This window comes from Periplaneta americana, chromosome 14 (assembly GCF_040183065.1).
Source record: "Periplaneta americana isolate PAMFEO1 chromosome 14, P.americana_PAMFEO1_priV1, whole genome shotgun sequence".
Lineage (NCBI taxonomy): Eukaryota > Metazoa > Arthropoda > Insecta > Blattodea > Blattidae > Periplaneta > Periplaneta americana.
In genome coordinates, this window is record NC_091130.1 from 149,456,190 (window position 1) to 149,474,151 (window position 17,962).

At 34.5% G+C, this 17,962-nt stretch overlaps 1 protein-coding gene across 3 annotated transcripts in view; it reads left to right on the forward strand.

The window, feature by feature from the left end:
- The window catches only part of shakB (shaking B), a 121,290-nt gene that overhangs the window by 35,992 nt on the left and 67,336 nt on the right, over nucleotides 1-17,962 (forward strand). The window contains exon 1 of one of the 3 annotated variants that reach the window (XM_069846279.1): nucleotides 9,017-11,301. The exons of the other annotated variants lie outside the window; for them this stretch is intronic. Within the exon in view, the coding sequence (XP_069702380.1) occupies nucleotides 10,942-11,301 (360 nt within the window). The 5' untranslated portion in view covers nucleotides 9,017-10,941. Of the gene's footprint in view, nucleotides 1-9,016; nucleotides 11,302-17,962 lie in introns of those variants that run through there. 3 annotated transcript variants of the gene reach the window in all.

Genomic DNA, 17,962 nt, shown 5'->3' on the forward strand with positions numbered 1-17,962 from the left:
GCATTCGTTTAATTTTATAGCGTCCCTAGCATTTGTTTATTTTTATCACTACCCTGGCATTTGTTTCTTTGTTCGCCAACATTTCAAACTGCACTGGTCTGGACGTCAAAAAACAGAAAATTACAAACCACTCCAGTCGATGCACAGCACTTTCAAATATGACTCGCATTGGCAATTAAGAACAAGAATTAATAAAGATCACTGGTCATAGATATGCATTTCCCCTCAAAACCTATTTACAGATAAATGAAGAGCACCATTCGGAAATCCTGAATAAGTTGAGGGATACACCATGTACTGTACATCAACGAGTTCACTTCTTTTACGCACACGTCCAATATAACATCAACTGAACCACCAACAATTAAAACATTAAAATTTGAAAATTGTACTTTCAATAATTGTTTCTTTCAAAATTATTCATGTTTATTTATTATTTCATCATCGTTAATTAAAACGTTCGTTGTTTATTTCGTCATCCGTAATTAAAACTTTTCTAGCACGCGTTTATATTATTTAGGTTATGTTTGTTATAGCTTCTGCTATATGATATTATGGATAGTCACATATCAGAGATTGTTTAATACTAAGATTTATTAAAAATCATCTCTCAAGTGACGTTGATTACTGGGATCCGGATGATTGAAGTGGAATGCAAATGTTTTAATAAAAATGAAACTGAATCAACAAAGCCTTCTTGACTAGTAACCGTCCACAGAGTTCAATGAAGAGTCCATAGTTGGCACAACTGATAACAAGAAACAGCTAATCATAACACACTCGAGTTTTTATTTTCTCTAGATAAATCAAAACCTCTAGTGAGATTACTGTTGATAAAATTATGAAAGTTTAAATCTAGAAGAAATCTCCGTGTATGTTCTGACAATCATTCTAATACCGTCCACTGAAACACTTGTGTACGACGTCACTAAACTTATCCTTTCCTATAACGTGTATTTGCTAGTAAGTTATAGACTAATTTACTAGCAAATATATTTTAAATTTCGTAACTTATCGGATCTTAAACATGTCAGTAAAGATATTGTCATTTCCTAGTTTCCTTGAAACGTCCGAAGACTTGAAAATCGCACTGTGACAATTTCTAGATATATGATGATTGCTATAAAACTTCTAAGTCTATTCACTGCTGGATTTCTTGAATGTCCCTCGCAATATTTTGACACATATCGTACAAAAGGATATTTCTTGTTGTTGTATGATAGTTAAGGTTATTATCGCGTATAATTTTGAGCAAATAGGCAAACTCAGACCACGAAGAACTCTTCGTTGGTCTGTTTACTCGTAAAATGAACTTTTCACCTCAACTATCATCTTTGAATGCTATTTTATAAGCAACACTTCACATTAATGTTTGGTTTCGTTGTCATGGAAACAACAATACGAAATGACTATTAGAGGCCATTTGTAAACAGATCATACAGGTTCAGATGTCATACGAAACAAGTGAGTTTCATTTATCATATATCTAATATCTGTGCAAAAATTGTCCACAGTTCCTCCAAGTATATCTGACCTCAACAAAAAACATGCTCTGAAATGAGCTACTAGAGACATTAAAGATCATTCTTCGATAGTCCATATCCAAGTTATTAATCACTGTTTATACTTGGAACGTTAACGCTGAGGTTCAACTGTCAGTGACAGATGGACCTTGCTTTCAAATGAACTGACACAAATCAATAGAAACGATTCCTTAATTGCCTACACAATGGACAACGAATAGAACATACGCATCTCAAGAAATATCGAAGTTTTCATAGGTTCTACAGACAGCTTTGCTTGTAAACTACAAGTGAAACACATGTCATTGTTCCTGTGCCATTCAAATAACAAGATGAAGTTTTTAGCTGCTTTGTCCCTCACATTCACCATAAGGGTGTGGGTGTTTATGTTTCGATACTTATTTATGGCCCAGGTTATGCTTCAACTACAACATTGATCAAATAGAATGCGCAACCTATACTCATTATGTTAGCAGTTCCTTCCTCATTATTTTTTTATATTGTAAGAAATTATGTGCATCGTAGGATTTCCTGATTACCCACCACCCGGAGTATGATCTTTTCATATTGGCAATTACGATAAAATAATGACGTACTAATAAATGAATAGCGTATTTTGATACTTCTTCATTTCAGTATTTAGTCTATAGCCGTTTTAAAATCAGTTGCTGTATAAATGTGATTTTGGCAACAGTTGTATTGGGAAAGATTCACCTGAAACGTTTTTAACGTGCAAAAGCTTTTAACGAATTATTAAACTTAATTTTAATCTAATAAAATATTATTCTGTACAAATAGTTAATAAATACGAGGAATATAAAGGTAGAAATAGCTAATTTAACATATCCTAAATCTAAAGTACTTTTTACTTGGTTTATTTTATGATACTTTATAAACTGCGACGATTACCTAGCGTCTGAGTGAAATTAAGGTGATAATGTCAGTGAAATGAATCCAGGGTTCAGCTCCGAAAGTTATCCAGCATTTTATTTTAATGAGTTGAGGGAAAACCCTGGAAGAAACTTCAACCAGGTAACTTGTCCCAACCAGGATTTGAACCCGGGCCCACTTGTTTATCACGGTCAGACATCCTAACCGTTACTTCACAGCGGTGGACTTCTAAAGTAATTAACTGTGGTATTAATTTTAAATTGTATCCAATTCTCTGTAGTGTCATATTATTATTATTATTATTATTATTATTATTATTATTATTATTATTATTAGTCATACCCATGCACTTGCTACAAACAAATATAATTTTTTTATTCATTAAAGTTCTCGTTAACACTTTGTTAAAAACATAAAATTTACTCTGTCACACGTTAAAAGTGTTAAAATTGTTAAAAAGGTATTTACCTTCGACAGACGGCCCGTTTCGACGTTATTTGTCGTCGTCTTCAGTGTCTCTTGAACCACTGCTGATTTTGGCTCTGCGATATGCAGTTGTCGATGGTAGGGGTGGGGGTGTGTTGCTCCTATGGTGGGGGTTGGTTGTCTGTATACTATGACTTACTATGACGTCAAACAATGTGTGTGTATTGAACTGTAGTTGCGTATTAAGTATATATTGTGGGTGTGCTATTGTATTCTTATATATTTCGTATTGTTCTAGGATGTTTAACTGTGACCTTTTTGGTGTGATGTGTAAAATTTCCGTATCTGTTTCTATATTATTGTAGTCATGATTATTGTCGATAATGTGATCTGCATAATTTGATGTAATGTAAGGTTTGGTTATAGCTTTAATATGTTCGTTGTATCTTGTATGAAAGGATCTTCCTGTCTGTCCTATGTAAAAATGTGGGCAACTATTGCATTTTAATTTGTAAACTCCAGTTGAATTATATATATTTGAATGTTTAGTGTGGTTATTTAAGTATTTCTGTGTTGTATTATTTGTTTTGTATGCAATTTTGTTCTTTAGTTTTCTGAATGAAGTTGCAATTTTGTGGGTATTGGTATTGTGATATTGTTAAAAAGGTATTTACCTTCGACAGACGGCCCGTTTCGACGCTATTTGTCGTCGTCTTCAGTGTCTCTTGAACCACTGCTGATTTTGGCTCTGCGATGTGCAGTTGTCGATGGTAGGGGTGACAGAGTAAATTTTATGTTTATAATTTTTTTCTCACAATTGCGCAGTAACTTATGGTACGAAAGAGATTAGCATTATTAATAACAACTTATAATTCACTTCCATTAGAATACAATATTTTACCAGATTCCTGGTGTTTTAAGAAATGTTTAGGTAAAAACGTTTTTGGCAAGACTATTTATTTTAATTCTCGGTTGGTTTATTTATATGATAGTTTCAAACGTTTTTTCTTTCTCCCTAAAACTTCAGTAATACCTTACTGATCTTATTTATTTCAATTATTTAATTCTTGTCATGTTTTATGTTTTTCACAGATTGTAACTTTATGATTTGTTATATTATGTTGCACTAAATATTATGTACCTGTTCTTGTATATCCCCTGAATATAAATTTTATTCGTTCGGGCGTATTCAATAAATTAAAAAAGTGTTAAATGAATATCTGCCGCTTGTTGTACAAGGCCATCTTAAACAATCGCAGAGTCATTTCTTTTCATTTTATTATATCAGCCTGATTAAGACGGCACGGATATAAAAGCAATGTTATTTTAAAACTCGTGTAACTAATTAAATATAGGTCCTACATAATTTTTTTTAGAATAAAACTTGTCGGAAACATTTTTGGAAGAAACGTTTGTTATGTAATGTTATAAAAAAATCAATAATAAGCGAGATTTTTCGATCTATTTACTTCAGTCCCCCTTATAACCCTCCTTTTAAAGAAAGTATTTTTGAATTCCAAATCGCCTAAATCTAGGTAGGACCTAACTTATTTTACATACATATCTTCGTACAAATCGGTTTAATCATTATCGCGTGAAAAGGAAACAAACATAGTTTTATAGTTTTATTTTATTTTCCCTGTCAGAGTTAAGGCCATCAGGCCTTCTCTTCCACTCAACCAGGATCAAATCTCATACAGAAAAATACATACCGGTATACAAATATTAACTTAAAAATAATAATAATAATAATAAAAATAAAATAAAAAAGAGAGATTAAATACATATACACAATCAGTATTAACTTAAAAATAATAATAATAATATAATGAAAAGAGACTGAATACATAATCACAAACAGGAAAATACATTCTAGTATACAAGTATTAACTTAAAAAAAAGAATTAATACATATGAATATAATCTCACAACTAAGACGTTTTTCAACATAGACATTTTATTTTACTTGATTATTTAACAACGCTGTACCAACTACGAGGTTATTTAACGTCGATGAGATTGGCGATAGGGAGATGATATTTGGCGAAATGAGACTGAGGATTCACCGTAGATTACCTGACATTTGCCTTACAGTTGGGGAAAACCTCTGGAAAACCCCAACCAGCGGAAATCGAATCCGCGCCTGAGTGCAACTCCGAATCGCCAGGCAAGCGCCTTAGCCGACTGAGCTACGACGGTGGCTACAGACATACAAACAAAAAATTAAAAAAAATGCAATTTTCGGTTTCAGTTCATTATACATTTTTTTTTCTAAAAGCGAAAATTATCAGAAAAAATATGATACAGTTTTATTATTATTATTATTATTATTATTATTATTATTATTATTATTTATAATTTCAAGCAACTCACTGGCGTCATATTAATGTGTGAATCATTTTGACTACCAATTGTACTGTCTTGAGTCTAGGCTCATGGAATGAGGAAACGGTTATGAAGTAGTTAAGTAGCAGCTATTCCATGTGACTGGAAATCAGCTATAGTGGTACCCATATATAAAGGTAAAAATAAATTAGATGTCGGAAACTACAGACCGATTAGCCTTACATCTGTCGTATGTAAAATCATGGAGCATTTGATATCGGATTATATTCGTCATGTTCTAAATGCGAAAGACTGGTTTTACAACCGCCAGCATGGTTTTAGGGAAGGCTTCTCATGTGATAGTCAAATTACGTCGCTGGTTCAGGATCTAGCTGAAGAGGTAGATAGAGGCGGAAGAATCGATGCAGTTGTGATTGATTTTTCGAAAGCATCTGATTTGGTGCCACATGACATATTAATAGAAAAGTTAAGTAGGCTAGGAATAGATAAAAGAGTGGTGCTATGGATCCAAGAATTCTTAAAAGGTAGAACCCAGAGAGTTAGAGTAGGTCATGAAATATCGGAAATTGGAAATATAAGTTCAGGGGTGCCACAGGGCAGCGTTCTGGGTCCATTACTCTTTATAATATACGTAAATGACCTATGCCAGAATATTACATCAAATGTGAGGCTATTTGCAGACGACTGCATTATCTATAGAAAGATTAGAAATAATTCAGATGTAGATGCTATTCAAACAGACTTGAATAACATTTATAACTGGGCGTTAAAGCATAGGATGAAAATAAATGGTTCTAAAAGTAAATCTATAACATTTTGTAAAACCCGAGAGGAAACTAGTCTTAATTACGAATTCAGTGGTGTTGTAATTCCGCAAGAACAATGTTGTAAATACCTAGGAGTGTATTTAAACTCCAAACTTTCTTGGGGAGAGCATGTTGATAATGTTACGGGTAAAACATGGAAGGCACTTCACTTTATTATGAGAATCTTGAGAAAGGCTAGCCCCAAATCGAGGGAAATAGCATATCTAACGTTAGTGCGACCGTTAATGGAATACGGAACTTCATGTTGGGATCCCTATAGAATATATCAGATAAATTCCTTAGAAAGAATCCAGTATAGGGCAGCTAAATTTGTTAAAGGTAAAAGAGAAGATGGAAACGATACGATAAAAGAACTTAAATGGGAAACTTTGGAAAACAGACGTAGGAAAACTAGAATAACATCATTGTATAGAGCACATCTAGGTCAGAAAGCATGGGTAGACATAACGGCTCGGTTAGAAAAGCCAACGTACTATGGTAGGAACGATCATGATTTCAAAATCAAATGTAGGAAACAGAAAACGGATGTAGGTAAATTCTCATTTTTAAATAGAACTATAAATGATTGGAATGACCTACCTGTAGCGGTCCTTCCTTAAAGAGATTCAAGAATAACTTAAAAAGTTGTGTATAAAGTGAAAATTAAAATTAAGGTGACATTTAACATTTAATTTTTTAAGGTGACATGTATTTATCTAGCCTGACGAGTTTACTTCCTTGGTTTGAATTGTAAATTATTTAAAAATAGCGTGTAAGAGGGCCTTAGACTAGAAATGTTTAGTTTAAATGTAGTTCTGTTTATAAGTATGCATAAGGATGTAATTATTTGACTTATTTGAACTGTTGTATCAGTGAAGCGAGGTGAGTCAGTGAAGTTATGGTTTTACAGTGCAGTGAACAGTTTCGATGAGTGATAATTTATAGCGTCAATGAAATGTTTTCTATAGTGTCAGTGAAATGTGTTACAGAGTGTCAGTGAAATGTGTGCTGAAGTGTCAGTGAAATGCGTCATAGTGCCACTACGGGGAATGAGATGAGAGTAAAGTGAAAGACTATTGAAACTTATGTAGGACCTGTGCATAATTATGTAGGTTGTGTTGTAAAATTAGGTATTTTATTTATGTTTTAATATTATTGTGTTAAATTGTATTGTGTATTCTTATTGTATTGTGTATAAAATTGTATATGTGTTGTAAAATTGTATTGTGTATTGTAAATTTTATTGTGTATTGCTTATCATTTTATTGTGTATTGTTTATATTGTATATACCACTGCCACCGGGTGCTTGCCCACTTGCAGTGTAAATAAATACATACATACAAGTAGAGGACTCCGCCTTGTTTAATTTAAATGCAGGGAATATAGAGACAGAAATGAAAAGAAATACCGAATTTTTATTTCAGATCCCGAACACCCTTGCAATACCAGCCATGCTTACAAACACAACCACGAATATCATAAATGTTTCTCGCATACAGGGATTCGACGAATCTCCTGCCACTTTTTAGTATTTATTTTGTAAGCTTCTTATCAAAATTTCTCAGAGAATTCTTGGCTTTGAAGAAAGTGCGTTCAGAAGTAAAGTGTGTCAAGTATTGAAGAAGAGAGAATTAGACAAATGGATTACGACAGTTGAATCAGGTGAGGAAAAGTTTGTTTTCTGTTGTTTCGGGTGTGTCATTTTACTGGGAGTTACTGAAGGAAAACTGAATGTGAAGATTAAGAAATATGAGCATTAAAAGTACTCAGTAATTATTATATTGCATTAAGAATTATTATCGGACAACTGGGCGAGGCAACATTATGACATTTCGCTCACGTCAAATAAGATAGCAGATCCATCTCTTTGTGATTTATCATGCAGTATCACGCAACTTTAACGCATACACTATTTTTGTATCAACAAATCAATTAAATGATTGTGACATACACTTCGTGAAACAAAAAAAAAGAATTATTCAGAAATAACAATTATCCACCATTAAACTTTTCAACTTGTTATTTTGCATTTCTGTTACACTGTCACTTTTCAAAACTGGTTTGCAAAGTGAAAAGTAAAGCAAACTTTTCAAATACAGTATCTTATAACTTTTTCACCATTACAGTAATTTTGAAAAGTGCGAAGTCATATGCTGAAAAGTGAATCAGATTTTTGCAATGAACAAAATCTCTTTTTTGTCTCTGAGATTAATGCATTACATTCGGTAAATTTTTGTTTTATATTCAAAATTTTAGAGAAGAAATGTGAGAAGAGCAAATATACTATTAAGTGACTCAAGTAACGAAGGACCCAAAAAAAGAAGAGGTATAGTAATATAAACTAAGTTTGTCTCAATTCTGTGAGTGTTTTTGAATTCCTCCATCTCAAACATATAATGTCTTGAAAAACTTGGATCTATAATGGAACCAAAAACAAGAATAAACTTATTTCTTTCATCTAAAGAACAATTACTGATATGTCTTCATTGGCTAGGAAGTGTAGCTCAACAACATGGAGTTGTAATGACTACTGATATGTAAGAAATGAAATGAAAAGTGCATAACACTAGGTAACATCATTCTGTAATCCCCTCCCGAAAAATAATTCTGACTACGATCCAGTCCACAGGTTCAATTTCCGGACATTCGCATTGATTTTGAAAATTCTCCCGAACGGTAATTTATTCTTTAAAAATGAGGATCCCAGCTCCACATGTAATACTGTATCACTTTTCAACGACCGATAGAAAATTACCATTTCCAGTGCACGTGTTGTCTCAGCTACACGAGTTGTTGGATAACACAACCTGGAAACATCTTACCATCACGCTTGAGGAAGCGGAGTGAGTTAAAAATAAGAGGAAGCCGGGCCTAACACACAGACAAAGGGGAAGGTCTCATCCAGCATGCAGTGGAGCACGAATCTTGCCGAGACGCTCCGAAGACATTTTTAGACCTTTTAGATTTAGGAGTAAGGGAGAGAAATATATTAAGAGGAAGGGGAGGCGGTTATATACAGAGAATCTAACATATGGAGGAAGAAGTTATCCACCTGAGGTATCTGGGAAGTGGGGACCGTCAGTTGGACAGACGCCCCGATCGGCTTCGCGTCGCGTATTGGTGGCGTGGCGGCAAGTCACCTGAAGACAAGATGAAGACGTGTTTTGATTGGTAGCAAGGACGGGGTGTGAAGTATGGAACGTCCGTCAAGTGTAACTGAACTTGCGATATCGTATGAAAATCAAGCAATTGAAGACAATGTGTTCGCTTGGAGTTACAGTCAAGCATAAGAAGACAGTTTATTGGGTTGTAACATAAAATATAATTTCGGAATTTGTATCATGTAATCGAATTTTCGAAGTGCTTTTATTAGAACTAGTCAGAAAACTATAAATGCATTCAAGTTAAATACTGAAAGAAATGCATACGCTAGTAACATATTTATTTTATTTAATTTGAAATATCTTGGAATATTTTTTGTGGCTCTTGCATTTCTCCCGGAATCAGCGTACTACAAATAGTTTGAAATTTATTTTGAGAAATAGTACATACATTAAAGTGACGTTGGACAACTGATGTAGATGGTACAAAAATATTTATAACGCACCATAATTTTGTGATTGTGTTCCCGCATTTAATGTTTTAATGTCTCGTGCTTGTTTTAGTTCATTTACGACAAACTGAACTTGCATAACTTTACAAGAAACACGAAATGAGTGTTGTGTAGTCACTGTAAGAAATGTGTTGATTATAAAAAAGTTGACATTAACTTTCTTCTTTTACAAATGACTCAGGTATGAATGTAATACCTTGCGGTGCACATTTAAACTCAAACTTCGGTGCGGAAGGCAAGTGAGCTATTATTAAGCCTCATAATACTGTTCAATGCAATTTTTATGCTCGGGTACTACGTGTGGAAATTGGGTTATAGGTAAATATGTTAAGGACTTTCTTCACTAGACAGCAACCGGCCGACATTTTAACACGTCATCTAAACATCCGGAAGAAGGAGGTTACCACGCCGAACGAGCCAAGGTTCAAGCACTTCAGTGGCAGCCATTGTCTGTGGCGCTATGAATACTCAAATGTAAAGCAATGAAACAAGCAAAAGACTGTTACGCTTGTGAGAATCGACAACCCTCTTTTAGTACTAAAAAGTCTCGATATTTCGGCTTGTCTTGTCAATGTGGGTAATAATATTCTTGTCTGCAGTTAGAAAGAAGTTTATGTTCGTTTATCACTCATAATACCTGTCCACTTTATTACAAAAATCTTTAGCTTTCGCTTGGACTATTGGCGGTTATATGAGTAATAGCGCTTTGAATGTTTACGAAGCTGTGTTGTGAAGAAAACGGTTTCGTTAATGCCCAAAAAAATGACACTACTTTCCCAAATAAATCCAGAAATATTATAATTGACTGCGCTTGTTATCCCAGACTACAAAAGAGGAACATTATTCATAAAATTGTATCGTTTAACTTACAATTTTTATGACGGAAAATAATTAAGTGTAGTTACAATATTTTTGTGCACGCATGAAAGTTATAAAGCGCTATTGCTTCCAGAAACTTATTTATTTAAAGAAAAAAACATGCGGTGAAACACACACTTAGAGAAGGCAATGGTGGTGGCGAAAATAAAAAAGGTACATTATTTATGACACTAATTAAAAATATTACATCTTAATTTTGCGCTCAAATTACATAAGCATTTTAGTGCAGGAGGAATTACAGTGAAGGAAAATCAAGCGCTCTCGACAAGAAATTTTTTCAGAAAACGGAAGACATAACCTCCAAAGTTCGTGAAAAATTTCACACTGACACGCTGCATTATATTTCTGACACAAATATGATTAGTTCGAACTGTGTAAGGTTCGTTATGCTCTGTGACATTTGTACCAGTCCCAGTTACTGAGTACTCTCAGGACACAGTAAAGTAGTGCTGCACCATGCTGGACATATTCCGGGGCCTCAAGAACCTCATCAAAGTCAGCCATTTCCACGTCGATTCGCCCGTGTTTCGCCTCCACTACAGCATCACTGTGATGATGTTGATTGCCTTCAGTCTGATAGTCACCACTCGGCAGTACGTGGGCAACCCCATCGACTGCGTTCACACCAAAGAAATCCCCGAGGACGTGCTCAACACCTTCTGCTGGATCCACTCCACCTATACTCTTAAGTCGGCCTTCAACAAAACCGTCGGCAGAGATGTCCCATTCAAGGGCGTCGACAACTCCCGTGGCAGGACAGACGATCAAAAGTACTACCGCTATTATCAGTGGGTCTGCTTCTGTCTCTTCTTCCAGGTGAGATGACCAAATTTTGGAGGTTCTGATGCCTCTCACACTACTATTGTGAAAAATTTAACCAGTTTTCAGACTTATCAGTGGGGTGGTTAATGTTGCTTTGCGACGTCTGGCTCAATTATATAGATCAGGGGTGCGAAACTCACAAGTAGGGATGAGATACACTTTTACCCAACCCACTCTATACGATAGAGTGGAACTCAGTCTGTTGACATTTGAAGAGTCCACTGCAAGAATGATGGATGTTATTTGGAATACATTTTGCAGGAGAAGCAATTGAAAGTTTGAAATGCTTAGCGCTCAAAGCTTAACTGTGATTTTCCGATCATTACTGGACAATGACTATCAGTGTTAATGCCATATAACTCTGTATGTACATTCTATATGTCTTAAGCTATGCATTGCCAGTCTTGGTTCATTTTCGATAAGAAAGTGACATCCATCATTCTTGCAGTGGACTCTTCATTTAGCATGAAAACAAACCGCTAGCTATGTCGAAGTCAGTGGTGTATTTGAAAGCTAGTTTGTAAGTAACATAGCGCAATACAGAACACTATAATAACCAGGGAAAGGGATTTGGAGTATTATAAAGAATGGTGAAACGTAGTATAGATATTCGTAGCTCAGTGACTGTCAAGCGAGCTGCGTCACGGCGCATGGAAGAGTACAGTCCACTTCATACAAACTTACACGCAACGTCTGTAAATATATTTCAAAATAAACAAATGGAATAGTTTAATGACATACAGTGACCTACATACATAATCTGCATTTCTTTTTGAACTACATGTGCTTTTCTTCGCAACGCACAAGATACCAATAAACAACATTACAAATATACATAATTAAATATGAACCTCTGCATCTTCGCGTGTCAGTAGACATATTGATGTTGATAGACAGTTGTCTTCTGTATGGAACTCGCCTCTGAATATGTAGATCGAAACGAAATGGCATTTTCAATTAATGCTATGCCTTGTTATGCCTTGTTATAATAAATTGTAAATATTATTTTCAAATTTTCAAAATACAACTTTGTTCTGTTGCAAGGAAGGAAATTTTGTAACATGGAAAAACTCCGCTCTCCATCTGCAGAGACAATTAGAGAGTACTTGAAACAAGATACGTCAATTAAATTCACATGTTGAATGACGTCATTGGGACACGTCTTTGTTAGTACATCTGATATCCGACTAAGAATATCGTAGCCATCATTTTTAATCAAAACTTTGTTCATTTTTTCACCAACACGTTTTCCTATTTCACCTTCTACTGCACTCAGTCTATTTAACAATAGTCCTCATAATATTTATTTGCTCAACTAGTTCTACTCCTGACTTTCCTAATTGAATAATGGCATCCGGTAAATATCCAAAATTTGACTTAATATCCGTGACTTCTTTCTCGATTGTTTCATCATTTAGCAGTTCCTGGCGTATTTGAATCGCAGCCGCGTCATCGGTATCGAAAGACTGGACCACTTTCTTCACAGATTGGAGGTGATGTGCGTAATAATTGCAAGCTTCTAACCATGACCCCCATCTCGTAGGAACTGGACATGGGGGAAGCGACAATTTAGGGAATTGTTTCATGAATTTTGATACTTGATCTGGAGGTTTTACAAATATAGTCTTTCAATACTGTATTGTTAGTTGGTTTCACTTTCGGCATTGTACCTGCACTTCACTACTCTGAACTGCAAACCTGCATGTTGAAGTTCTTATGCGACAACTGTCCCGTTCACCTGTTGTTGACGTGCAGAGATCTGCGAGTATGTCATGGAGGAGAGGACTTGGTATAAAGGGTTGTAAACAAATGACTGTGTAGATGCCAATACTAGCTTTTACTGCTCCAAATTCCGTTCCCTAATAATAACATAATAGAGACAGTCGCATAATATTATTATTCGTGTTGGATATATTCTGAAGAGGAACGCTGATACCTTTTAGCTTCCACCAGTTTCCCCAATTTAATAAATTTTCTTACATTACCCCATTACATTTTTACAGGGATTTGATTTCATACGCCCATAAAACAGCAGCACGAGCGACCTACATATCTGTAGCATGTTTCGTGATTTTGGGAAATGCATCTGCCTGTATTTGAAGATTGTTATACTTTTATTCTATTTCTTTGTACACTTAGCAATTAGTACAGTGTTAATTCTATCTTCTTCATGGTGCTAATTTCATGCTACATGTATATTCTTTAATGGCATATGTTCAAACTGCCTACCACACCAGTTTTTAAACTTTTTAACGATTGTTTTAACCTGAGTATTTTAAGTGTTCATTATATGTTATTGTGTTCACCTCTAATATGACCTGAAGATGCCATGGTTATGGCGAAAACGTTGGCAAAAACTTTTATATATCATTTCATGTAATATCATAATGATTCAACGTGTGTATTATTGATAAGTAATTTGACTGTAATAAACCTACACATATTTGATACTTACATTAAACATATCGGACCCAACATGCCTTTGAAATTCCACCAGTTTGTCAATATCGGGCTGAATATCTGAACATAATCTCAATTGGCACACTAAATGAAAATCAGTTGATCTGCTCCGTATGTCGCTTTTAATGATATTCATCTGGAAAATAACTATCCGCATAGTTGGGTCGAGCCGAACATTGTCTTTTAATCGTCCAGCAAACAATGGTAGGCATGGAAACTTCTCTTCTGACAGACTTTTATAAATCTCAGGACCAGACATCCCTGAACATTGGATAGCTATATTATTCTGCAAGTGAATTAATTCTGATTGAAATTCAAGAGGTGCTTTAATAGGAGGAAATGTGAGAGGACATGTAAACAATTGCACCTTCGAAAATTATGTTAATGTTTTAAAAATATGCGTCGAGACAGTGAAAGTGTCTTCACTGTTTTCTCAATTTGTTTTTCAGACGGGGTTTCACTTAGTCTATGTTTATAGCTGCTTTTCATTTCCTCCAGTTTCTTCTTCCGTTCTGTACCTTGTAAAAGAACAAGTTAATAGTGCAATATTAATGCATAAATTGCTGCAAACACTGCACAACAATAATCATACATCCCTGAAAGTAGGCCTACATGCTTACTATAGTTTGTATGATGAGATTTGTTAAAATATGTTTTAATATATATATATATATATATATATATATATATATATATATATATTTTTTTTATTTATTTATTTTATGTCGCTTTAACTTAGGAAGTCATATCGCGACAATACGTACATAAACAGTTCTTACAGTTTACATTAGTTTACTGTATTACAATAATCATTTAGATACATTTGTAAATGTTGATAGCTTTCAGAAATTTAATTAAGTTTGAACTGAATGATGGGTTGTTTAGAACTGTTGATAAGTCTTTTGGTATATGGAATTGATCTCGATGAAGGTGATATAGTGGACATTCAGAAATTAAATGTCGTACAGAGATCCTAATGTGGCAATTGGTGTATGTTGGAGGAGGAGTTCTGTCTAGAAGATAAGAATGTGTAATTCTGGTGTGGCCAACTCGCAATCTGGTGATTATTACTTGGTCTTGACGTTTAAAATTCTGTAGTGGATATTTCATTCTGCAATGCTGTACTATTTCGTGAAGTTTGCTGGATGATGACTCTGTCCATGATGTTTGCCAATGGTTGTGCAGTTTTCTGGTTATGTATTTAATGGCGTCTGTATGAAGAATAGATGTGAAAAAATGCAATGGAAGTCTTGTAGTGAGAAATATAACTGAATTGCGTCGAGCTGATCAAACATATGATTTTATCATTATTAACGACAAAAAATTGTCGTCCTCCCAATCACTATGAAACACGCGACGTCGTGTCGGTTTGAAGAACTCATATTACTACCTCCACTACGGTGTATGTGTATTCCCAGATACGTACTGCGATGTCTTTGCATTGCATTGAGACGGGCGGCCTTCGAGCGTTATGGGAAGGGGAAGAAAGGGGAAAGTATGCGTGACTCTCTTGAGTCACAGTATCGCATCCCTGATATAGATACTTAAATCGTAAGTCTACCTCAACATTAAGTTTATTTCTATATTTGTTCTCAAGAAGACCAGAACATACAGTACATTCATGCAATTATGCTGATTCAATTTGCATATTTAAAACCATAATATATTAACATTTTCCCGTGTTTTGCTCGATTTATTACCTAATTTCAAATTTCTCTCTCTGATAAAAATAAGAATAACTGTCAGAAAATATAAAAATTATATATGAGAAATAAAACCAATAATTAGTTAATTATTGTTGAGGACATGAAATTGCTGCGACAACAACGAATACTTCTCCCTAGTGTATAAGTTGGCTCGTTTTCCACTTTAACATGAATCTGTACAGTCTTAGAAAAAAGTTTTGTCGCAGAAAGGAGGCAGTGCGCATGATCAGACATACAACAAAACGAAACTAATTTTATTACATCAACTAATCGTTATCTTGTGAACGAGGTTGCTCATCCTCTGCTCATGCACACTGCCTTATTATTTCTGGGACTTGTAAAGTATCTGTGCGACAAAACTTTTTATAAAAATATATTCTTTTTCTAAGATTGTACATACTAAGTGTAATGTTTCAGCAGCCAAAACGAAAATACGCGTCGCCTGGATATCATTCGAACTTTTACTCTGAGTTCATAGAACTAAACATTAATGTATTTAGATACATGCGACAATGAAATCACTGATTCTGACAGGTAAGAGGAGAAGTTTCACAGTAGATATCCTGGAGAAATCGTTGGTATAATAATAATAGTATTATATGAACGGCAAAGAAAGATAAAATAAAGTTAGATTAGATTAGATTAGATTTATTTATTTAACCTGGTAGAGATAAGGCCGTCAGGCCTTCTCTGCCCCTCTACCAGGGGATTACAACTATAACATGAACAATAAGATTACAATTAATATTAAATTTACAATTACAATTACAATAAAAATTAAAGTACGACAAGAATACCTGATTAATGAAAGCTAGACATTTTATCATAGAAGTTAAGAACAAAGAATATTTTTGTATTTACTAAATTACAAATTAAACCTACAATAACAAAATTCTATAGTGATGAAATTACCGGATATTGAGATATTTTGTGGTAGATTAAAAGAACTATTTACAAGAAACCATGTCTGAACGAGTCTCAATTACTGACCAAGTGCCTAGTAAGTTTGCGTTTGAATTGAGTTTTATTTCGACAGTCCCTGATGCTAGCAGGTAACGAATTCCAGAGTCTTGGCAGGGCTATTGTGAAAGAGGATGAGTATGAGGAGGTGCGATGGGATGGTATTGTTAGTATTGTTTCATGGCGAGAGCGTGTGTTCGGATTGTGGTGGGAAGAAAGGTAAGTGAAGCGAGACGACAGGTACGAAGGAATAGAAGAGTTCAAGATTTCGAAGAGAAAGAGAAGTGAATGTAAATTTCTTTTCTTATCTAGTTTAAGCCAACCTATTGCTTCCAGGGATGGGGTAATATGATCATATTTACGAACATTGCTTACAAAACGTACACACAAATTATGAGCACGTTGAAGTTTCATTTTGTTGTCGCTGGAGAGGTCAGTCAGTAAAATGTCCGCATAGTCGAAATAGGGAAATACAAGGGTCTGCACAAGGGACTTTTTTAAGCAAGAGGGAAGATGAACATTTATCCTTTTTAGCACATGAATAATAGAATAGAAAGTTAGTTTATAATGTAGTTTATAATGTACCAATTCAAATATAACTTACATATAAAATGAATAATACATTTGTAGAAAAAATAGATTTAATAAAAATGATAGTACCTTCAATTTCTTTTTCATTTATATGATATTATTAAACAAAATAAATCCCTTAAAGTGCATTTTTACTTCATGAATATCAATTTTTAGCGCATATTTCGACAGTTTTTACTCCATAGTTGCATGCATATTGTCAGGTTTTACAGTGCATAAAGTTCCGTTGTCTAATTATTACATACAATTTACGTAGTGTTACTTTATTACAACTGATTTAAATTGATAGATTTAAATAATTTAATTAAGTTCTAACAAAGTGTTGGGGTTATTTAGAATGATTTACAAGTCTTGATAGTGGAATTGAGTTTGATATAATGGACAGTCATAAATTATATGATGTGGCAGTTGATACAATCGGAGGAAGTGTTCTGTTTACTATGTGACAAAGTGTCATTTTTATGTGTCCAACTTGTAATCTGGTGATGATAAATTGATTTTGACGTTCTAATGTCCTATACTGGACATGTCACTTTGGAATGTTGTATTAAGTACTTGACAGAATATGCTGGATGAAGACTCTTTTCATGATGTATGCCAATGCTTATGCAGTTTTCTGGATATCTACTTAACGGCATCTCTTTGAGCAATATACATTATACGTATAAGCCCAGACCATATATTATACCCAGATTGCTCGGCCTTATAGGCTTTGACGGCAACAACTTCTGTCAGGTTTACTATGCTGCCATCTAGTTGTTACATAAGGAGTCACGTCATAACTCCCATTTGAATTGCATTAGCGACTGTACTGCCATCTCGTGTTCGTTTACGGCGGACGGGTGGCGATACTGGTGGTTGTTCTCTTCAAAGTGCTGCTGATTTTAACATAGGGATGAGCAATCTGTTACATGTAAACAATGATTAAGAGTAGGTAG